Source organism: Apteryx mantelli, chromosome 2 (assembly GCF_036417845.1).
Source record: "Apteryx mantelli isolate bAptMan1 chromosome 2, bAptMan1.hap1, whole genome shotgun sequence".
NCBI lineage: Eukaryota > Metazoa > Chordata > Aves > Apterygiformes > Apterygidae > Apteryx > Apteryx mantelli.
The window spans coordinates 104,235,379-104,260,391 of NC_089979.1; the positions used below are offsets into that span (position 1 = coordinate 104,235,379).

The 25,013-nt window shown below is 40.0% G+C and overlaps 1 protein-coding gene across 2 annotated transcripts in view; it reads left to right on the plus strand.

Moving 5' to 3' along the window:
• The first annotated feature begins 462 nt into the window (after window positions 1-462).
• The window catches only part of COBL (cordon-bleu WH2 repeat protein), a 160,749-nt gene continuing 136,198 nt past the window's right edge, over window positions 463-25,013 (plus strand). For both annotated transcript variants that reach the window (XM_013952796.2, XM_013952797.2), the window contains exon 1: window positions 463-555. In XM_013952796.2, coding sequence (XP_013808250.2) covers window positions 512-555 — 44 coding nt within the window. In that variant the 5' untranslated portion in view covers window positions 463-511. The remainder of the gene's footprint in view (window positions 556-25,013) is intronic.

The window sequence follows — 25,013 nt, forward strand, 5'->3', positions numbered from 1 at the left end:
CGGGGGCTCCCGCACCGGCGGCAGCAGCAGCAGCGGGGGGAGACGGCGCTGGGGGCTGCGCGGCTGCCCCGCGGCCGCTACGCGCGCTGGCAGTCCCCGCGCCGGTGTCTGTCGCTGCGGGCGGTCACATGGGGCCGCGCTGGCAGCGCCTCCGCCCCTCCCCCAGGTAGGAGGGTCCGGCGCGGCGCGGCGGCGGGCCGGTGCTGGCTGGGCCGGGCGCGGTGCGCGGAGTGCCGCGGCGCTGGCCCGCAGGGGCTCCCGCCCGCTGCTGCGCTGCCGCGGGGGCGCCCAGCGGGGACGTCGCTGCCCTCCCCTGCTCCGGGGGGCGGCGCGGCCGCAGGAGAGGGAAGCGCGGCCGGAGCGGGGCAAAGAAGCCGGTTCTTAATCATTATCCTCCTTTTTCTTTTCTTATTTTTTCTTTTTTCTAAATTCTCCCCCGCCCCGCCCCCCCCCGCTCCCCGACCTTCGCCCCGCTGGCGCACCGGGACCGTGTGCGGAGCGGCGGCCGCCCATGGAGACGCTGGTGCACGCGGGGGCCGGGAAGCCCCCCAGCGGGTAAGGCGCCCCCCGGGCCGGGCGAGGGCAGGGCAGGCCCTGCCGGGGCAGAAAGCGGAGCAAGGATATGCTTTGGGGTGCCTCCCCCCTCCGTGGAAGGAGCGCTGCTTGCTTTGCCCTGTCGCTTTCTGCAGTAACCCTGCTGCGGTTGGTCGGTAGTCAAGACCAGCACTTGGAAAAGTGTTTGTGGGTTTTCTTGTGTTTTTTTGTTTGTTTGGTTGGTTTGTTTTGCAACCTCTGCCTTGGTCGGGTGCTCTCTGGCCCGGCGCAGAGGCGAGGCCGCGTTATTTGCAGCTGGCACCGCTGCCCCTTGCGCGCGGCCCCGTCCCGCGTGGGGTTTGGGAGCCGCCGGCGGGGCCGCGGCGGCGGGGGCAGCCAGGAGGTGCGCGGGGCCGCGGCGGCGGGGGCAGCCCGCGGCCTCCGGCCTCTCGTGCGTGCGCCCGTCTGGGTGTGTGGCAATATGCAGCTGCCAGAAGCCTTCGAAAGGCTTATTCGGCCTTCAGCTCCTTACCCCCGTTGCCTGGTCGTGGTAGAGGGGAGGGGGGGAACCAAAACCCGTTGGCATTCTCAAATTAAAAATGCCAATTTTTTTTTAAGACTTAGTCAGTAGACCGCGGTGCTGGACGGGCCCCTCTGACATCTGGAGATTCCTCCGAGACCCTCCACCGCCCCTGAGTGCTTGCTGAGGTCGTGGGCATGCATGTCGGCTGCTGTTTAAAGTTTCTAGTGCCTTTTGGTGACAGACACCTATTTAATAGCTCTAACGGACCCATGGTAGTCACCCTAGTGTAAATCACCTGTGGACTTGGGGTTCTTAAAAGAAAAAGAATAAATAAATAAAGCATATAAAGTAGCAAATTAGTCGGGCCACTAATTAAACACTAAAAGCAGCACCAAGGTGAAGTCCCAAGTGGTCTCTTTTTTTCTGAGGAGAAGCTGGGCAAGTTTTAAGAGCTGCACTGTCTACTCATAGCAATTTGCTGCTCTACTTCACACTATGTGCATATTGAAAAAAGGATGTGATTGGTTCAGAAGCTTTTCTGTTTCATTTTTAGTTATAATATTTATGTCATAAATTCATTGTCAACTAAATAGAAAACAGTTTTAAAGTCCATGTTGATAGACTACAGTAGTTTTGATATGTTTAATTTCCTTAGTTTCTGTTTTTAATGGGAGGTCTTCCAGGGCGTGACTCAAAAGTTAGTCAGAACAGGGAGTGATGGATGAAGGGAAAATGTCACTGCTAGTGCTGTATTAATAAAAACTCTGTGCGAACGGTTATTTCTTTAACTTGCAGAGCATAATATAGCTTGCTGCTTTGTTGTAAGATGATTAATCTCTGATCAAAATTAGTCTATTTGATTATGACTTTTTAAACTAACCTTTTAAAGAAAAGCAATAGATATAATGTGTCTTCCCTATACGTCCTTATAAAGATTTGATTTAGTAATATAGCTGTTCTCCAAAATTCTGATGAGGAAGAGATCTGGGATGCAGATTTACATATGTGTTTGGAAGAGTAACCATCACTTCTCAAATGAAATGTTGATTGAAAGACCCATCTTGATTGCTAGGTATCAAAAAATTCATTAAAATGTTTCAGTTTTCAACAAGAATCCATATTATTAATGCATCTCAGATGAAAACTGGTAGAATCCTGAGAGATTCACTGAAGTTTCAGGTGCTTTATTAACCAGAGGTCCATGATATCTATATAGTCAGTTTTATCACTTTAAACTTGAAGTGGATTGCATGGCCAGACTCTGATAACACATATATGAACAGAATAATTAGAGTAGCTGCATTAACTTCAGTCACCTTGTTTCTGACCTGGCACAAGGAGGAGAATTTAGTCTTAAGATTAGAGGCGCCTAGAATCGCATATAGTGCCGAATGTGGGTGCTAATCTGCTCCTGCTGAACCTGATTGCAAAGCTGTCCTTGTCCTATACATTAACAAGGAAAGACTGTATGTTTTATCTTAATTCAGTTAAGAGTTAAAATACTGTTGTGTTTTCTTGGAATTTCAAAATTCTCAGTCTGGCAAAGTCCACGCTGTTGTTGATGGTTTCGCTGGAACAGTTCTGAATTCCCGGAATTACTAGCCTTAGCACTGGAAACGGGTGGGTATTTGGTTCCTAACTAGGTTTTACTCATTTGGTGAAGAAATCCACTAGGACCAGGAAAATGTGGCAAGAAGACAGCTTCATCTATTGTTGATTCTCTTGTGGATCCAAAGGTGACCTGTACCTATGGAACTCGTCAGGGGAACGTTTAATTTAAGGGGACTATGGCACAAGTACATTCCTTTGTATGGGAGGAGAAATGCTGTATAAATGTCTAGCTTATTGATTGGGTTAGCTTGCAGTTATGAAAGCAAGAGGTTAAAATGACTGTGGCTTTACAATTTTAGACAAAGTTTAGGCAGAGCTGTTTTGTATCTATGTAAATCATTAATAGCTCTGTTAAGAGTTTCCTTTGTTAAACAATGACCAAATTTAATGTATTATTTGGTACAGAGTAGAAGACAAGATGACACTGCTGCGTGTCTTATGCAGATAATTTGACAACATATATTTCCTGACACAGCTGCTTGACAACTGCACATTTAAAAGTAGGATACTGTATTTTTGTTTAAATGATAAAGGAAAAAATGTAGTTTGTCTTGGTGCTACAGGGTTTTTCCCATTTCTCAATTTCAAGAATAGTTGTAGACTTCTCTACCAAGAATTTTATTATTACTAATTGCTAGGCATGAGTTTTGTGAAGATTTATGGAGCTTCATAGTGCTTCATTTAATTAACATTAATTTTAGAAGATGAAGGTGAATTTAAGAAAAGCAGTAGCAGCACCAGAAGTGAGAATTTGTTCTTCTGTAATTGTGCAATGGGTGCTAGAAGAGAGAAATGTTTCCTAGTGCCTTGGTGTCTGCACCTGCACTCATTTCATTAGTGAGAGCAGAAGTAGGCCTCTGTCTCTGTGTTTCTTGAATATCTGGTTCATGAATTTGTTGACCATAATTTGGCATAATTGACATAAGTCTGTCTTAAGTGGCATAGAGGAATCAAGCCTAAAATGAGGACTTTTAGGGTCAATTCTGTTCTGCTTTGTTAGGGACCCTGCAAAATGCAGAGCATCTTCACCTGTCACTGAAAGCAACTTCATCTCTCCCTGAAACCAGGGGCTTGGTTCTCTGTGCTTTTTTGTCTGAGTACAGAAAAACTTTCTGGGTAGTCCTGGGCAAAGCAGTTAGGCCCTGATTCAGGAAAAGTCTCTATATTAAACAAGATGTGTGTATGAGTAGGACCTTTATTTTCTGTGCTTCACCTTCCTTCCCTATCTCACAGGCCCTTACAATAATACTTAGCAAATACAGGCACACACGCTAGTGGCACCTGCTTTGGAGTGACTTCAGAAAAAGGCTGTGAAACATCAGTAACATTTACATGCAGAACTCAGGAAAGCAAACCATCAGGTGAAGAAGAAGTCAAGCAACTTCTTGGTATTATTTTGTGCCTAGTCCACACAGTTAAGCAGGTTACTTTGTGAAACTGCATGTCTAGCCTAAAAAAAAAAGTTTTTATTATGCATATGTATGCATATACTTAGCATATTATATGGAAACCTTATTTTAAAAAAGCCTGAAGAGAGCTGTTTTCCATAGAACACTAAAATACTAATATTTCTTGCACACTAGTCTGTCTGTGTCAGAAAACTCACATTCAGACGTCACAGGATTTAGGATATACAGAACTAATGAAGTAATTTAATCTTTAAATCAAAAACTAGAACAAGTGGAAAACTGGGCAAGCTGCCTGCATTTCACCTGCTTTATGTTAAATTTTTGTGTAATGCGCAGAATAGCGGATGGCAAAGAATGGTGAATTCAATTGGAAATGTAGACTAATAGCGTAGTATTTATTTTGGACATTCCTATTTTGGCCAGTTCAAAAACTAACACTTCTGCTTTTGACATTATACCTCATGTTTGGTCCTGGTTTGTGCTTACACCACCCTGGCAGAGTTCAGGTGTTGCTGCTTACGTGTACCTCTGAGGCAAGGAATTTCTCTGTAATCTCTCTTCTAGCACCACCGCCAGCGTTATCTCTCTCCTCACAAATAGTTTGGATCCAAAATATTTCTTGTTATGTCAGTGGAGATATGTCGCATTAAATAAAACTCATGCAACAGTGAGAGAAGAATTGTGCTTGCTATTATGTAAAATGGAACAAGGCAATTTTCACTGTATTTTGCACCTCTACATGAACGTAACTATTGGCCTAATGTATTGGAAAGCTTCCCGCCCCAGTCATGACTCATAGCTCAGGGTTGCTCATGATGAGCAAGCTAATTGTAAGAATAAGCTAAATGGCGAGATTCATGCAGTACAGTCCAGTCCAGCCAGCTGTTCTTTTGGAATTCTGGTTCCCCATTTCTCCTATCTTCCTTTTCTCCTTTTTTTTTTTTTTTCCTTTTTCCAGAAATGTGAGTGGTGCTCCCGAGTTGAGGGATGAAGTGGATGGCTTCTTGGCTTCTTAGAGTCTCTTCTATTTCTGTGCTTTCTAGGATATTCAGGGTTTGTTTACACTCTCCTGATTTCCTAATTGTGTCTCATTATTTTCTTTCCTGTGGATATCCGTCATATTTCTCCATCTTACTCTTTTTTTTTTTCCCTCCTGATGCTGTTAGATGAAGCTGAACTGTCTCTTTCCTACTGTAGCATGTCTCCTTGTTATTTCTTTGTGTCTTTTCCTTGTAATTCCAGTTGGATTTCACCCCCCCCACACACACCCAGCTCTCTCTCCTGTAACTTTACATCTGGGTCAAATTGCTCATCTTTATAAAAGCACTTTATTGCTCAGCAGGTGATAGCACTACATTTTGATGGGCTAGATTTTACTTGCCACCCTGTCTGGGCCAGCTGCACTGAGTACATTGAATTTCCAAGCTGCTGGACTAGATGAAGTTGTGTGTGTGCATGGCGATTGTATGTGTGTGAATTAAAATTTTAAGCGATCTGCGTGCAGTTTTAGATGATGTTACTTATTTTACCATCAGAAAAAAACAACTTTGTAAATACTTATTTTGAAGTCATTTTGGTAAACACGTGGCTGGTTTGTGCATAGTTCTTTAATCTTGCTAGAGAAGTGGCGTATTGCTTTTTTGCCAAGTAGCTCAGATCAGAGAGCAACCAGAATGAACCGATTTTTTTTTTGCCCTGGAAGGAATGATAGTTTTTTGTGTGCATATTCTTAGACATCTATGGCATTTTAAGTATTTGTTAGTCTCCTCTTACTACAAACTTGAATTGCCTTACAAGCATTAATTTAGGTTTTCTAACAATATTCATTTGGGCTAAAGAAATATACTTAGGAAACTCCCTTTTTTTTAATAGGCAAAAGTATGGACACGTTTACATGGCTTGCTCAGAAAGCAGCCAGGAGGCCTGTGGCAGAGTTGGGGAAGGAACTCACTTCTCCTGCATTGCAATTCAGTGCCCTAACAAGTATTTCCCTGTGCTCGGTCTTTAGCTACTCTGTTAGCATCAGTAAACACTTGGTTTTCTGGCAAAGATTATGCTCTGTATAGTGCGGCTCTCTGTGTTGCTTTGTTGTTGTGATTTCCATGGAAGTTGACAGCTCTCACATTTTAATGCTTCTTGCAAGGGTTTCGGGGGTCTTTAGATTTTTTTTTTTTTTTTTTGAGTGGGTGAAGCCAGTTTCTGCGCTAGAAGTTGGGAATGGAAAAAGACTTTAAACCCATGTTTTCAGATAAATTTGTGATTTAAGGATCTTTTCAAAGTAGCTGCAGTTCCAGATAATGGAAATTACGGCCCTTATTAACATATTAATTTTCTGAATGTACAGAGTGTTTCCAGAGCTGTTAGTTGCCCAGTGAGCCAGACCGCTTATCATTAAATAAGTGATCCTGTGAATAGTATATTGTTGTCATAGTTTCAGCATTACAATGTCAGCGATGAGCCAGGGGCTCGATTCATGCCAAAAAGTGAGTCACAAAGACTGCATGGCAGGGCAGTGCTGTGATAGCTGTGACATACAGCATCTGATACCCATTTTTAGTGCTTCTGCACCAGAAATGTTGTCATTTCAGTGTTTCGTTGTCCCACCAGTTAATGAGCTTCATGAGACAGTATGCATGTGTGCAGAGCAGTGGTTGTAATTAGAGAAGTAGAAAAAAGGTATTGAGAAAGTTTTTCTGTTTATGTTCCTTTGTTATCGCCATAGCTTCCAGGCTGAGAGTGTCTATTGGACAAAAAGCTTTATTTCTTACTGGTGGCCCTGTAAATTCAACCTGATATTTGAGTGTTAAACTGTGGTTTTTTGTGTTCTTTGCAATGTATTACATAGATGAGAGTCAGCAGTCTCTTGTGACAAGTTTCAGTGATGATCTTGGTCACTTAGCTCAGTGATGAACTTAGTCTTAAAGCTTCTTCTGAGTGTCAAAAGTGAGGGACCTCGCTTACGGAAAACCCACTTCCATGGGCCTGCTCTGCAGCAGGCAAGATTGAGCATTAAACCTGCTGTGGCTTTTACTACACAAAATTGCCACGACCACCCAGAAGTCCAGTCTTCCCTTTTGTTTCAAGCAAGAAGCCAAAGAAAGATAAGCCTGGTGGTATTCTTGAAGCTGTTGCATTGAAGTTGATGTTTCCTTAGTAAGCTCTGCACATGACACAGACTAGAAGAAAATTCAGTCTTTCTGAGCCATGTTGGGTTTTGGTGCTAACAGTAGGAACTTCCTTTACTCAATAAAAAATGAATACCATGCAAAGTCACACCACAGGCATAGAGGCTGAGCAAGAAAATTACATTTTTTGTTATCAGTGTTCTAAGTATAGCTACATGGTAAAGTTCGACAGCAAGTACCAATCCAGAAGTACTTAATCAGATAAGTGTTTCTTTATGTCCATAGCAAGGACTGCTAGTAAGCAGTATACAATTCTTTATTTACCATATCTGTTTTCCTTTACTGTGTGTCAGACTTTATTTAGGTAAGTGCGTGCTGATCTAGCCCATTGTTACTGAAATCTTACTGTGAAATTGAGCAAGAAGGGTAGAACTCTGTTGTTACTTTTGTAATCCAGTGTTAAATGCCTTTTGTTTGTTTTTTTTTGTTTTTTTTTTAGGACTGTATGAATACAGAGATTAAAGACGAGTAACCTCGATAATTGATGAGATTCTTTCTGAGTTTTCAAATGTTTTTTTCAGTCATGTGCTGTCTTTAATACTAAGACAATGTACAACCTTTTTTATATGATCACTTTTTTTGTTAATAATTTTTGAAGTACATCTAATTACGTGATATGAGTTTTCCTGAAAACGATGGTTTTGTTACAACAGAGAACAAAGAAGGTTCAGGGCCTTAGCACTAGTGCACTGTTGGAGATCAGTTGTACCTGTCTTCCAGGTCTGACGGTTGTTTCCATTAGTCTGCCAGACCCCTTTCCTCTGAAAAGGAGGTTTCTTATTTTGGGATGAGAGTGCTGGGTTTCTGCTTAATCCTGGCGTCGCATGGTGTTAAGAGATGATGTAAGGGAGACAAGCGACGAAGTTTGCCTCCTAAGGTTGTGTGAAGGTCTCGTGGGGCTTTGCATGGAGAATCTGCCGGGCGTAGAGTCAGCTTGCTTGAAGCTGATTTCTCTAGGGAAACAAGTGAAAAAGTACAGAGAGGGCGGTTTCATATTATCAATGTGAATTTTGTTTAAAAAGCCCTTCTTTTGTCCCTGTGCCTACCGCAATGAGAGTTCCCCTTTGCTTTTGAGGTCTCTCGGGAGCTGTAGCAGCTTGTTTACAGTGCAGGAGAAAACACAGTAGTGAACTCTGTCCAAGACCCTTTAACATACTAATTTTTTTTTTTCTTCTCTGTGTTGCTTATGCAGAGTTATTTGGGGGTATAGTAAGAACTAACTTTTGCTTGCTTTAGTAGATTCCAAAAAAATAACTGAAAACTCTCAAGTTATTTTATAATAAAACATTATTTCATTTTTGTTTTTACCACTGTACCACTGGCTTCTCTTTCTGCCTTTTTATTTATTTATTTATTTATTTATTTATTTATTGTTTAAGGTGAATCTCTTGCACATGCAGCAAAAACACCACCTCGGTAAATACATCAAGCACTGCATGGCTATTTTTACTGTGCACAGGACACGCATTGTCCTTTCTGTTTCTGCCCGTGAGCTCCATGAAAGGAGTCTCCAAAATCAGTAAATAGTTTGAGCCAAATTTGAAGCAAAAACTGTTTTCTTTGTTCTCCTTTTATCTCTTTTTCTCTTGTTACAGCGCTTTATTTCCAAACGGTACGGCAGCACTTCTGAATGCTGATGAGAGAATATGTTGGTGCGACTCCAGATTCTTGCCTTTTTTTTTTCTTTTTTTTTTTCCCCTTGAGTAACTTCTTTTGGTCCTTGGTACCAAGGCTCCACTTTTATGGATACCAGAGAAATTACTCCCGGCTTCCCTGGAGGTATAGCTCATGTTTCAGTATCAGCACAGCTCTCTGTGCTTGAGCTGGGCTTGTCTCAGTGCTAGCTAGCAATTGCTTCTGGCAAGTATGCTGTACTGATAAGCCTCTATTATATGGGACTTTCTCCTCCGTATGAATACCAGTCCTTGGCTTCTGGTGTCATTAAAATCTTGGTATTCTGACACCTTCAGGTGTTCCTGTGACTGGTTCCACAAAGTCATTAAATAAAGCTACAAGTAGGTCAGATCATGTTGCTAAACAGCTGGTGTTGTAATCACTGACATTATTTTGCTTGCTTCTTATTCCCTCTGTTTCTCTGCCTGTGCTGAGTTGGAGAGTCGCTTGGTCATCTAGCGGCAATATTGAATAGCATAACGTGCTAAAATAATGTTATGATTTCTGATGAGCATAATCTTGTGGTTTTCTAGACATACACAGTCTTTCGTTTCCTGTCTTCTCTTTTACTGCTGCTTTACTTTCACTGCCTGAATAGATGTCCCTTGTCTAGAGGCACAGAAACAGGGTCTAGGTTCTGCCTTAGTGAGTCCTGAACCCTTTCTGTGTATCCCTGGACATGGACTTTGTGTTGTACTCACCTTCACCAAGGTTTGCCTGTTGTGGGAAATGCTGGGAAGAAGCCAGGAGTTGCCTCAACATCATCCTAGAATTTAATAAGAGTTTTTATAAACCAGAAGATATGGTTACTTCTGCACTGACATTAGCAAGTCAAAGATTGCTGTCTTCATATCAAGTCTGTTATTTCTGAATGTGTATCAACACAAAATCACTTTCTCCTTACCAAACCTAGCTTTCCTGTTGTGAGACAAACACAGATGTATCCATGTGTGATGGATAAAGAAGCCAGAATCAAACTTATAAAGTAATAAAAAAAGACAATAGCTATACCTCACTTTTTACATGGCTAAGTACAAAACTGTATTTAATCTTAAATTTAGAGATTTATGGATTTTATAAATCATTATTTAGGAAGAGCATAAAAAGTTACTATGCAGATTTCAATAATACATTTAGGGTTGGTCTATTTTTCCCTTTCAATTCAAGGCTTGTAGATCATACAACCTTTATGAAACTATCTAGAAAGGCAGATTTAAGCACAGTCCTAGAACTATACATTGATGATCAAGCTTTGCTTAAATGATCAATTTGCTTAAAAGGTAAGGAGAGAAGCAACTTTACCTTGGTAATGAAACAAGGTAAAGTTGCTTCTCTCCTTACCTTTTAAGCAAATACAGTAATTAGAGTCTCTTTCCGGTTCTTGCCAGGATTTGGAAGGAACAAGAGAATACCTTGTTGACAAAGTGCTTAGTTATTCTGTAACTAGTACTTACCCAGTGTTCAATCTCACAGGTACCAGCAAAATTACTCTTCCAAGGAATATTGACTATACTTTTGGTGCTCCCATCTTTCCAAGGAAGACAAGTTGTGAACTTCAGAAATAGTCAAACAACAGTGGATGAAAGCTGTTAGTTATTATAATTATTTATTTGCTTTTAGTTAGTAGTTCTCTTTTGTGATTAAAAAGCATTGTCTTAGTGGGTTTTTAGCACTCAGTGATGCCAGGATCAAAAATCAGTGTCTTTTTTTTTTTTTTCCCTCCCCCTCTCCCCAGCTATATATATTCTTTCCTTTAAATTTTGAAGGTTTTCCTCCTGGCTTATGGCAGCAAACCAGATATTTCATGTTTTTATTTATTTATTTATTTGGGAAGGCTGCTAATGTAATATTGTATAGAATGACTGATAGGGGCAGGGCAGACTCGGAGGCTGTCTGTGCCTGTGGTTTATTGGGCTCTTTTGGGACAGAGATGGCGAGTCTGCTTGCACTTGTCAGAAAAAGGAGTGCAGCAAAAATACTGGTTAATTGTTTGATGCGATATTGAAAAAGGGGCTTTTGCCAGCTGCTCTGCAGCAGTTTTAAATCATAAGACCCCTTTAGCATGAGGGGAAGCAGGTGCATCTACCCTCTCTTTGTCTTAATATTCTGCTTTGGAGCTGAAGAGCCTGGGGAGTTCAGCTGTTTCTCTGTCAGGTGCTGGTCCTGGTTGTGTGAACCCTGAGGAGCTCGGCAGGGATCATGGTGTTTGCTGCCGCGCCGGGCAGGCGTAGACAGCACCAGCGTGTGCTGCCCTCGTGGGTGTTGTGTGGCACCGCCGTGGTCGAGATCACGTGCACCTCGCTGCTGTGTCTTTCCTGGGGCTTGGGGCTATGTTTTACGTTGAAGAAGCTAACAAAATGTAGGTATCTCATTGCCGAAGGCCCTATTTCTTCTGTAATGCACGAGGCTCTGTGTGTGTGCATACATGCGTATAGGGGAGTTCAGTGCCTGTATTCTTCCGCCCCTTCTCTAGCTGCAGTTGCTTTTGTTTATTTATATTATAATAGACTTCAAAGTGCCTTGTTTTCAGCAGCGTTTTGCAGTGAAAGACCTTTTTAATGCTAACAATACGTTGTCCATATTGTTCAAGGATAAAGGGGTCAGTTGTTTCTGTCCTCGCTGTTCTTTTCACAAGACCTGACTGTACTAACATTTTCCTAAAAAGCCCACAACTTGTCATGACCTTACGCCAGTCTTATTTAAGAATACTGCTCATCTCTGTCTTTGTTTATTGTTGCGTATTCTCAAATTAGCTGTAGTTATTTTGAAATGAAATTTCTTTGCATTCTGGTGGTTAAATACAGTACTTTCTCCTATTAAGAATGAGATCCAGGTCTATTGGAAAATGCTTTACAAATATAAAACTGCCTCAGGTATAAAACCTGTTTATACAGATGCCTTGGGTTTCGTGCCATGAAAAGCACCGTAAATTCCCCGTGTTGCTTGATTTTCATGAAGAGAAACTTGGAAAGAAATGGTGCTTGCAATGCATTGCCAGTTATTTATACACTAATTTGCTCCCTGAGAATAATTTCTGGTTTTTTTTTAAATTTGGTTTAGTACTGAACAAGTAGAAAAAGAATCTTAAACTTCCTTATATTTTACAGTTTAGATTAAATTCACCTGGAAAGAAATTGGCAGCACCGATTTTCTTTATCGTGTGCAAATTAATCTTTTTACCAAGTGGTGTATGGAACTGGTTTTGGTCGCTCTTTTTTAATGTAAATTCCCATCTACCTTTATTATTATAGTATAAACAATTGTGCATTATCTAAAATATTAAATTGTGTTCATGTAAATAGTCTATGCGTGCAGAGCTGAGGTGCCAAGCTTGAGTATTGCAGAGCATGCAATGACTGGGGGCAGAGCTCTCCCCTGCCACAGTTAGAGAGTTTGTACACGTCAGCCTCTGGGACAGATACACACTTTAAGTGACTGACCTAAAAAGGCTGCCTCAAAAAGGAAAATATATCCTATTGCTTTTCTTTTGTAGGTTATCTTCGTACTTCTGCCTGTTGATTAATTGCAAAGACATGCTTAGGTGGTTTCTTTTTTCCCGAGCAGATGGTAAGGAACATGTCACTGGCACGAAGAGCGCGTTTGTCTTCCCGTCTCGGCCAGGAAGGGGTAGGGCAGAGTTACTTGGAAAAACAGAATGTGAAAGCTCAGATTGCAGACAAACCCCTCGTGCTGTGTTGAGCACCTGGCTACCTGGGTGCAACCGTAGTCAAATGTTTATAAATCTTTCATAAGTATTATTTATATTAAGACAAAGCCCCAAATCAACAGCAGGGGTTTTCCTGGATTAAATTGCTTTCTCCAAGCCTTAGTTAAAGTGAAAACCGTCTAGAGAGACTTCTTTTCTCAACTTTCTGCGCTGCTTTTTTCTTTTACCAAGGATACCACCAACAGGTATAGAAAGAAAAACAGTGAATGTCATGGTAAGCAATTGTGGTATGTTTATGCATTTCAGAGAGGAAAAATTTGTCTTGTTTTCCAGCAACCAGATATGTATTCATACAGAACTTGGGAAAATACTTACAAAGCTTTGGGAACCATGTGAACTTGAGACTTGATGTTTCCTTTATGCTTTCTGAAGTACCTGTCATTTGTTCACAAGTTTCCATAGTGCTTATTGCAGAAAGTAAGTGTTCCTCATAATTAAATTATATAGGCATAGCAAGGTCCCCATGAGACCTTTTTTTGGAGTTGTCTGCTTTCTTTTGTAGGCTGCTCTGTGTGTTGGCTTTGGGCAGTATATTTATAACTAACTGCGGGAGAGAGATGCAAGGAAGGCTTAGGGTATAGGTAGATGCTTCAAGCACAGCTCTTTAGTTCTTGTGTACAGGTGGTCTTAGTAGCAAGGCTTTGTAGTAATGGGTAAGCATAAAAGACAGTGAGTATTTGGCGCTGGTCTGCTTTACTACTCTTAGAAAGACATACACGTTCTCCTTTGATCCTTCTGTTTTTGTAGGCTTTCTGGAGATTTAAAAGCAAAGTATAAACATTTTACCATTCTTTGCAAATTTCAACCTGTCTGTAAATTAATTATGTTTGAATTTCATACAGAGTTACAGATGGAAGATGTAAAAATTGTACTTTGTGCAATCATGTATTGTTTAATATGGAAAATAAATGCTACTGTATGGGATCTTACTTCTGGAGCCAAATGCCTACTGTGTTGTACAGCTGTGGCATTCCTTCCAGAATTGGTCTGGAGTCCGTTTACAGCTAGCACATGTCTACATGCTAGATGCATTTATGAGGATAATAATTTGACAGACAGTGCAAGCTACAGATTGTAAGCTGTACATGGATAACTGTGTCCTGTTCAAGTGTGCCTTACTTAGGAAGGGGTACTGTGAGTTGAAACCAAATTTGTGAGGTGGCTTCTGATCCTCAAAATGCTTGCAGAGGAGGAGGAGGACTGCGGGATATCCATTTTTATTGCTGCATGGTAGAGTGCAGCCATGTTGACATTTGATGCAGACACCTAATTGCCTGAAATTCTATATAGTCTTGTATTGCTCAGTGCTCATGACACATAGATGGTGTGTTTCTGTGATTTGGCAATGGTGCATGTGGATTTCACGAGGAGGAGTTCAGGTCTTTATGGTTTTATTAAACTTGTCTGAAAGCACATCCCCTGGAACTCAGAATAAATAGAAATCATTTGGAGAAATCACTTGGAAAAAAATGAAACTACCATTCAGTAGTGAAGTGTATTATTTCTAGCCTTTTTAAATTCTCTCTTCTAAGTTTCTGATTTTTGCAGCATGACAGAAGAGGAGAATTACATACTTGAATTTGTATTTGGAGTGCAGTTATTGCTATTCTGGTGTTGCATTTTAAAGCAGCTTGAATGAATTTCCTCTGTCGTTGCTTATCTTCTGGCCAAGTCATCGTCTGCAAAATCTTCTGCTTTTCGGTCCTTGCAGCCCTCAGCTGCAGAATCCTATCTGTGAACATAGCTCTGACTCACTATGCAGAACAACACTTGGACGACTCGGGTGGTGGCCTCGCTGCTGGCAGTGGCCTGCAAAGCCCCAAGCCCAGCAGAATCCCAGAGTGTGTAATGAGACAATTAAGTATGTGATAAGGTAGAAAGGTTTAGAAGTGCCCAGCTGTGTAAATTACTTTCCTTAAATGACAGGCGTGGGGGTATGTGCAGAGGGCTGAACCAAGCTAGCTGATTTGGGCTGTGAGTTGTTGTCTTTTTTTCCTGACACCTTCCACTTCTTTGTGCTAGTTTTACCTAACCGGGGATTCATGTGCTGCAGAAGAAAAATGTGTTATCACAAAAGAACAGGTATGTCTGTCTAGGTGTAGTGATACTTGTCAATTTTTATGTGGTTACATGTAAATTTTACAATCGGCAAGTTCGAAGAAGCACTTTTAAAACCTTAGGTTTATGCTCGTAGGTAGACTATAATGACATCCATTCTCAATTAGTCTGATTCCAGCTCTTCTCAAGCTTCAACAATGTAAGTGTATTCTGATATGCACCTTTATAATTACATAAAATTGACAATAAGCCATATGACCTCTGGTTACAGATCTAAATGTTGGCATCAATTCACTTATTATGTCTGAGTATGCCTCTGTTTAAATCAGTCTGTAGTTCATAATGTGCTGCAATTATTACAGTTTGCATATATAAATGTATTCTAATAGAGTAGTACTTCAGTGAATACTTAAATGGGAGAACTGAGTAGGTAACACTTATTTTTCATAGTGAATAATGTTTTCCTTTTTAAAAAGCATTTAATACTTAACTGCATTAAATTATTTTATCACAAAGTAGCTCGATTTGTATGTACATATTCAATAAATTGAGCTATATCGTTTTAGTGCTTCAGTACATTAATTTTTTTTCACTTGCCTCATATTTGTAATCAAAACAAGTGAATGTTGAGTAACTTTATAATATCACTAGGTAAGTCATGGAGTTCACTTTTAGTCACCGAAACTAAGTATGATATACAAAGAACAGAGACTTTTTCATCTGCTAAATCAGTGAGTGAAAGCTCAGAACTTTACTGGTGGCAGTTTAATTTTCCAGCTAAGCTTAAATTAATATTTTAATATCCGAATCCATTCTAACAAAAACATATCTGTGAAAATATGAGGTTTTTTTCATACAGTGAAAATATATGGCATATGTTGTATGTTTTGGGTTCGTAGTGAAGAAATTCTAGTTTAAATAAACTATAACAATTTGTCTTTTGGGTGGGAGGGGGAGATTTTTCCTGGAGTAAGTTGTAATATGCACAACTCTTTCTTTTCTTTTCTTTTCTTTTCTTTTCTTTTCTTTTCTTTTCTTTTCTTTTCTTTTCTTTTCTTTTCTTTTCTTTTCTTTTCTTTTCTTTTCTTTTCTTTTCTTTTCTTTTCTTTTCTTTTCTTTTCTTTTCTTTTCTTTTCTTTTCTTTTCTTTTCTTTTCTTTTCTTTTCTTTTCCCCTCCAAATCTTTCTTGAAGTGACCAAATCAAAAATAATTTGGTTTTGAGAAGTTTGCTTTTGTTAGTCTGAATGATTTTTATTTACCTAGTTCACTTGAATTACGCCTCCCGCTTATCACATTAAGTCGCTTACTGTTTCTAAATATACCCCTGTATTTTGAAGAAGCAAAGCCATGCATGAGTACTACCCGTTCAGAGCAGGGTTGGTAGATAGGGAGGGACCTACTAGTAACTTGAGAACAAGAGCAGATGCTAAATTAGCAGCTGGATCATTAGTAACAAGTCCACAAATGTCTGCTGGGATATGATCTTTGGACGCATGGAGTGTGGGTGTGTGGGTTATTCAGAGTTTCTAGCATGTAGTTGCTCTTTGCCCGTGACTCAAAGGAAAGCCATGGAGCTGTGAGGATATTTATTTGCAGTGTGACTGGTGATTTGTTTCACTGAAAGTATAGACTGTGCTTATAAACTTATTTTTCTGCCAGATCTTTTTTTAAAAGCATGAAAAAATGACTACAAGTGCAGGACAATTTCAGGCAGCATTTTAGTTACAGAATTAAGTAAAAAATACTAAAAAACCTTAGGAAAAGCAAATAATGTGGCACCATTAGGGCACCATTAAAGGGCACCATTAGTAATCCCACAGTTATGTTCTGTTTTCACCATTAATATTAATAGCTATTTGACCATTGACTGCAGTCAGAAATAGGTCAGATTGTGACTGAATCATACCCTAAATCATGGTTGAATAATTGTGAATAACAAGTGACGTGTGCTAAGTGATAGCCAAGCGGGGGAATGGGAATAAATAAAAGATCAGGGGGAAGAAAATCAAAGAGCTATCAGAATAGTGCCATTTATTTAGGAGATGAAACTTCCCTTTATCCAAGCCTCTTGTTAAGAAATGTTTGAAATCTATCTGAAAGTCTAGTCTAGTTGACCACCACCTGCTCCTCTGTCCTCATTCCCCCCCACAACCACCCCCACCTGTGTTGCTTACTCCCTGTAGGCAGCAGCAGTGAATGCAGTCTGTACAGCACCTTTCACCTATGGCAGTACTATGGACTTGTCTAGCTTTTAGTTTACATTGAGCACGATTTATTTATTTTTCTTAAACCAATGATTATCTAAATGTGCGCATCTACAAGCTGCCATTTTCCCCATGTTGAAGTATACATCCTTCTTATTTATTTATTTTTAATTAACCCTATTAATTTGGTAAAAATGATTCAATTTTCTAGTATAGATGAGGATAAAAATGATATGCATATCCTGAGCCGTAGTCTGCACCAAGAGATTTTTGTGGTGTCCCCCACCCCCCCTTTTTTTAACTGTGGAGGAAAAAAACGTTCCTGCTCACTGACACAATTATACCAGTGATTGTCCTTTTTAGGCACGATTGTATTGACAAAGTGAGTTTGTGTTGTTCTAAGATGTGACAAAAACGAAAGAACCCCCTCCAAAATCCTGTCTGGGCCCAAAACAGTGATTTAATGTGTGAAGGTGCCCTATTCTGCTCAGCTCTCCTCGTCCAGTGCCAGCAGCTGACTGAAGGTCAGAAGAAAGTTAAGACTTTGGGGCTGACAGTGAGGTTTGCAGAACTTCAGGGAAGATGTCAGGAAAGGACCCGCTGGGCGTGAGGATGATCGTGTTGGGATCCCCAGAAGCTCCCTTGCTGGGTATCAGCATCTCAGGCATTTCTGAGAGGGGAGTATGAGCTGACGACAGTTCAGGCTCCTCTTTTCTTGAGCAGATGAAGAAGAAACTTCCAAATAACCACTTCCATTTGTGAATCCTTTCTGCTAACTATCGAGACAAGGTGAGGTCTTGTCTTTCCTGGAGAATTAAGCATCTGTCTGAAAGAGAAGGCACTAAAGTTAAAGTCAGCAGGTTTCTGTGGGAGTAAAAAAGCCCAAGAAAAGACAGCCTAACATGAAAGTTTTGGCCACAGTTTTGAATTGTGTAATGGTTTTATATATATATATATATATATATATATATATAAAAACCTAAAAATGGAAAATGTTTAGTTCAATGCAGTGTGTGTGTATGTATATATAGCCTGTAAGATACAGGCAGACATGTTACTTGTGTTTTTATTGTATATGTACATATACACATACATAACACTAAAATATTTTAATTAACATATTACTCATATGATAGTATAATGCATATGCATGTTTGTGAAGACTATAGAGTATTACTCAGGTCAAAGTACATGCATGGGAGTGACTTTATTAAAAAAAAAAAAACAAAAAAAACACCTCTAACAGCTTTCTTACAGGAAGATTAAGCAGTCTGATTATTTAATTGCCTGTCTGAGAGGAGCTGCTTTTCCCTATTTGTACACGTGACTGTAATTTAGCCTAAATGGAAAAGCAGAGTAATGTGGTGTAAATGCTCAAGACTGCTCCACGTACTAATGGGGAGTCAAAGTATTCTGCTGCATGGCTGATGTGCTGCATAAATACACTGCTGTAAGGCGGGTGGGATGGGGAAGAGAGAGAGGTCACTGTGATCCTCCGGCCAAGAGCAGCTACAAGATTTTTAAGCAGTGGAATATTTTGTAAAGAAGTGAATATTTCCTCCTCCCCCCCACGCAGCGTTCCTGTGAGCTTTTGTTGCTTGCAACATATATTCTTCAGGTGGCACTAATGCTTGGGGAGCAGTTGAGCTGTTCCTGTATACAGTTATATAGGTTAACCAGTTCACTCTATATACCTTCTTGTTCTAGTTCTTTTTTTTCCTAAATTACAGTTCCATGAAGTTTTCTTATACATACACTTCCATACTGTAAGCCAAAACAAAAATCTGCCTTTGCATTACTGCCTGCTGCTATATGTTCAAAATACTGTAATTTAAATACAGTGTTAATGTAACAGTCAGCATCTGCTGTCTCGTATCTGGCATGGTAGTTTTGAAGCTTTTGGGTATTGCCTACTTTTATTTCCAGCATTTAATATCAAGCCTGACTGTGGGAATGGCTTCCATGGTCTTTGCATATAAGGCTTTTTATTGTATAGATTTTCATTTGATTCTACTCGCTTTCCTGGAGTCAGCACCCTGATGTTTCCAATGTACCTTAACGCTTCTTGAACAAGCATCGTTTTCCTCATTAACAGGCCTTGATATTCAGGATCAGAAAGTTCATATTCAGTCAAATTCATATTTGTGCTAGTATGCATCATTTCCTAAAGCTTCCTGATTTCATGCGCTGTGTGTGATGATAACATTGTAGATGACCTGGTAAAGCTCAGGATAACCCACAGGTAATTCACAGCAGAGAGCTGACCGTTGCATGTGTAGGAAAGAAACCAGCTATAAATCTCATTCTCTGTTCATTTATGTGAGTGTAAAGCAGAAGTATTTCAGTATAAATTGGTGATTTGTGAGACAGGAATCGCTTTTTCTTAAGTGATGTGAATCTTTAGCCTGTTGGCACTATGCAACGCTTTAATATAGATAAGTATTTAAAAATCTAATTACTACAGAGAGAAGTGTTATAATTTATTGTAATTAAACTCTTCTTTGGGGATTGTGGGAGCTAATCTCTAAGGTCTGGTTCCTCAGCCTGAGGAATGTCCTTGGCTCTGGTTATGTGCAAGAGGTGATGAGGTCATTTAAGAAGTTTTTACAAACTTTTTAAGATCACGTAGGCATGAACTTTAACTGCTCTTGAGACTGAAATATTCACCCAGGTATATGCATCTATATTCTGTCAAACGTTATATCCTTTGAAACTGTGGTTAACAATTTCCAAGTTACTTTTCTAGTTCCTAAAACTGTAAGAACTGCCCAAAGAAGTTATCACAAACAGACACCCCCTTGGAAGTGTCTGGTTGAAGTAAAACCTAAGGCTCTGCTCAGTTTTAAGTAAAGACCCAGAGGGCTGCTTTGATGCTGCACTGTCTGAGAGAGAGAGAAGCAGCTCAGAAATCATAGTGCATGCATGATTTAATGCTCTCCTTATCTTTAATCAAGTTCCTGAGCTGCTGCAGAAGCTAGAATACCTTGGGTATAAGTTAGAGCAGTCCCTTAGAAAGTTTTAATTGCACATCTAAATGTGATATATAGCAGTCACTTTTTTTCAGCAAACCCTTTGTGTTGAGTTTAGAATGGGGAGTATTTTCCCTTGGTGTGTGGATAACATATTCTTGAAAAACTTCTCTACAAACTAGAGTTGTTACATAGGAGTTGGCCTCATAGCTGGAATCAGTGCATGTCTCTGAGACAAGTGAATTTTGCAAATGTAGGCACAATAACAGGTGCCCTAGCTGTACAAACCATGATCCTGTACAGAGAACCTATTTCAGTGCCTGCATTGCATCTCAGTGGTTATGAATGCAGTCCAGATGATGGAGTCTTATTATACAGTTCTGAGACTGGAAGGGCAAATTAAAATACAATGATAATGAACAAAATTAATTCCAGTCCACCACTCCCATCAGGAAAGAGGAACATGTCTTTTTGCTTGTTTATTCCTTTCATTATAACTTTGCCCTAGACTCTAATCGTAACAGATGAGCAAAAGTATGTTATTTTGCTGTAATTGAATCCAGCTGCTAGAAAATGCAATCTAAGCATTCAGACAAAATCCTAACATTTATGGAATCTGTGAATGCAGAATGTTGAAAGTTGAAATAACACCCCAGAGCAAACAACCAGATGAGGTTTTAGACTGATATATAGGTGCTATATGTTCTTTCTGATTTACTTGAATAAGCCAAAGAGCAAGTGGGCCTGATGCACCTTAGGGATGAGGAGGGGTACGAAGAGATGCTCATTGAAAGTTGTTATGAGCCTCTGAGTGGTATGGGAGCCTCTGCAGATGTTGTTTCCTTAAAGATGGTTAATTTGTGTACCCGTTTCAGTGCATGTTTTAGCGTAGATCCAGTATGATGTAGCTTTCCCCCCTCTTCCTCTCCTGGCACATCTTGTATGCTTTCAGGTCTGCCTTGATCATTGGGTTTCTCCTCTGCTGGTTAGACTTCATAAGCCTCCATCCAGATTTTTTTTTTTTTTTCTGACTTGAATTACTAACATGTCACACCCTTCTGAAGTTACAGTTTTGACTCCATCACTTTAAAGTAAGAACCATTTCTGCTGACTTAAAACCACTCAACCGGGTTATGTGCCCCTCTGTACTCAACAATCGTGTATAGAAAGAATCCACTTCTGTGCGTTGGATTATTCTTGGCCAAAGTGTTTCTAAGATAACACAGGTGTTGCAACATATAAATCCACTTCAGAGAGGAGGGTGTGAACCCCCTTCAAAAGGAGTAGGGCATAAACAAGGCTAGCTCAGATCCCATGCATTTCTGTGACTTTATGATTCCATGAAACCTGCCCAGAAAAGAGGCCAACTTGCAAAGAGAATGCTTCGTTCTGTGTAAATTGAGGCTTGGCTCTGAGAGAGGATTCCTTTTTTTGGGGCCATTTCCCTTTCCTATCCTTGCTGCCTGCAGACAGAGGAGCTGTTGTTGTTTAGCAACCAAGGATTCATTGATGATCAGCTATGAATATAAATCCGGGATCAAGAAAAACAAAGCAGGGCTCCAGTCCCACTGAGGAAATGATTTCTCTTTCATTGCTCTGGGAGGATAAATGAAAGAGGTGTGATATTTCAGCAGTTCAATTTGAGCAGTTCAATTTTGAGTGATTTCTAGGTGAAATTTTGCCCAGGTAAATCGCATAGGTGTACTAGTTGAAAATAGCTGAAATCTATTTCATCTGTTTGTTTTCATCCAGCTGAAAATAAAAATAACATTGTAAAGAAAGTGGCATAAATACACAACCTCATTTTCTTGAGTCATTTTAGAAAAGAAAGGTAGCATACTGTCTGTATTTTATATTTGAAGAAACATGCCCAGCAATAGGCCCAAGATAACAAGAGATTCTGTGGCACAGCCAGGCAGATATGACCTCTTTCTTGCCTCATAATTTGGTGCTGGATCCTTTAGATTGTTCATTTACTATAACAGTGTGCTGATGATAATGCTATTACTTATTAACAATGAGTATTTCCAACTGAAGATTGTCAAATTTTTTTGAGGAAGGGGTGCGGGGGGAGTTATCTGTGCTTTTTTCTTACATGGTTTAAAGCTGAGCAAAGAAAGGATGAGAGCTTTCAACTTGCGTCAAGGACTTCAAATGCAAAACAATGGGAGTGCTGTTTTTTAAATCCCTTAGCTGTCGTTGAAAACCTGAGAACATTGTGCTTTGGGTCTGGTGAAGCCCATACAAGTGGAAGTACTGTTAACATCAGGTAGAGAATGGGATTTTTTCCATTCTTAGTTTTTATGGTAAAACAAATTGTGATGTCCCTGAGCAGCTGGTTATGAAGGACCACTGGAGTGGTGTTAACCCAGCTGGTACTGTTTCAGTTATCAGCCCTAGCTTGCTTGCCTTCTTCCTTCTGTGACCTTTCCTTTCTAGAATTAGTTAAGAAAATGAGACTTTATCACTAATGCCACTTTATATGTTTATTCTTGCATTCAGCTAAGTATGGTACACCTACACGTGTGATTTACCTGTGGGAAATTTCACCTAACATCTTTGCTATCCTAGATCCGATAGCAGACAAGGGAGGACTTTTGAGCTGAGTGGTTGGATTGAGTGGAGAAGGTGTTGATCACAGAAGAAAACAAAAGTGGTCCTGAGCTGGTGGAAGCGTGAATCTGGCATGGAAGGCAGGGATAATGTGAGGAGAATTTTGAGCCCACTAGGTGGATTTCATAACCTAAAATTGGGAAGACTGGATGATTTAGAAGACTGTGGAGAAAGGAATGATTTCCTGGACAGTGTTTGAAGAGAGAGTGGGGTTCGGTTTGTCTTTTGCTCACTTTTGTGAGAATCTATGGATACTTCATGAAATACATTTTCAGAAGGGCCGACAATTGCCCATGCACACTTCCCCCATACACGCTTTGGAGGACAAATTTGTCCTACTTTTGCTCCAACAATTCAGTTGTGGTCTGCAGCTTTCAGATTCATACCATTTACTGTACAAGTCCCTGTAGCAGGCAGGTTGATAAAGATGTTAACATGTAGATTTGTGCCAAAAGATGGTAGTGAGTGCAAAAAGGTTGGTATTCAAGAAGAGGCTGCTTCTTATAATAAATTACATGTTTTGTAAGTCTTAGATCCTCAAAATGCAGAGGATTTGGTTTTGACTGCGAATCAATAACCAAAGAAATGTGAATCTTGGACAGGGTAGTTGAAGGCAAAGACTTTACAGATGTTGCCATTTGACATATCTTGATTTGACAAGAGAGAAAAGCGTATGGTGGTTACCACAAGCTTCCATATGCTACGATGAAACAGAGGGGACAATTTTTGTCCACTATAGATTGGTGACGCTGGTATGAAAATATGATGATTTTGTTGTCTAAAGTTGGATCTTTTTGTGGCAGAAGGTGTACAAATACTCTTTCATTAACTTTTATAGGCATGTTTTTCTTTTCAGTTTGAGAAAGCAAAATGCATGTCTTTAGTTGATTTGTGTGGCATCTATTCAGAAATATACAATGGTGAGCTGTCTGTCCTCTCTTAATGTCAAATTTCTGTCATAAAAGACAGAAGAGGTATAGCTTATCTTGGAGATTATAAACGATAGAGATACAAAGTTCAGAAGTGTTTCTGAAGTGGGTGCTCTTCTGTATTTAGTGTGGGACCAGACTGGTAAGAAAAGGGAATGAGGAGCTCACTTTGAGGAAGCAAATCAAACTAATGGTTTGGACTGCGCAGGGTTGCACTGCCTGTAGAAGATTGTTGGCTCCTTTAGAATGGATTTTTAATCATGTAAAATATATTAAAAATGTACTTCAGTGGGATTCCTTTATGGCTCTCAATCGTAGCTCACCTTTTAATTCACTGTGAGTGGGGAATCCTTGCCTTAGTGTACAGTACTGTTCAGAGGACAGGCGTACTCTTCACCCGCTGCATTCTTTCTTAGTGAACTTGCAATAACAGCAGCTAAAAGAACCCTGGCTGTTACTGTTAGACATCAGATTATTGCCTTTTTGAACTAATATTGCAACATGCCAGCAGGGTTCTGCAGCATTCAAGCTATGGATCGGATTCAGATTAAATTCGTCGTGCATGTGTGTGCATCAGATACTGATTTGCATCACTGCGGCAGCTTCTGAGAGCATATTTCTAGTCTTGTACAGAAGTCAGATCTCTCTGCTTCTACTAATCCATCTTGTAGCTCCTCTACTAGCATAGTTTTTAAGCTTTTGTTGCATGCAAGATCTAGCAGGAATGAGTGGAAAAGAACAGCTTGTTTCAGGGTATCCTTAAATACAGAAGATAGTAACAGGTATGGGTTTTTTTTTTTTCCTCTCTTGAAGCTTGTATTCAAAGTTCAATATTTTGTCACTTTTCTGTGATAGTATTTAGCATCAGATGGAGAGATAATGAGAAATCATGAATTACGATGTTGACTTCAGTTCAACTGTTGGCACTGCCAGGATGCCCCTATATAATTCTTTACTAAATATCCTTAATTCATCTTCTGTTTTCTTCCATAAACCAGACATGAGTGACTTGAGGTGAAAAAACACTGCTTAAAGAAATTTGCTTACTAGCTGTCTGAAGTTGAGAGTATCTGTTCACTGCAGCTCACCCAGGCTAGAAATTCACCCAGGGCTAGAAATTACATGGATGTAAAAATGCGTTGAACTGTTGTATCAGTGTCTGATGATGCCTCAGAATGAATAGTAGTATACATACATGCACACTTATACTGTAGCAGGTGTATATTTTTTCATTTCTTGAAAGCATAGTTCATACAGGTCTTCTGCCATGTGTACATTGGCAATATTTGAGACCTTGCATGGTAGCCTATTATTCAATTCCCAGATAGATCTAACTGTAGAATGAGAACGCCTAATGCAGTATTAAGTATTTTTCTTTCAGTGAGAACTCGACACAAAAATACTAAAGGTCAGAGGAGAGACTGTAGTTGAAGAGTTTAAAAAAAAAAATTTTTTTTTTTACTCATCAATTTTTTATTCTCAACAACATCAAATGGATATTCCCCATGATGCGTAATCCCATTATATTGGCTGTAAATCACTGTTTCTACTTTTCTTTCTTACTCCAAAATTGGATA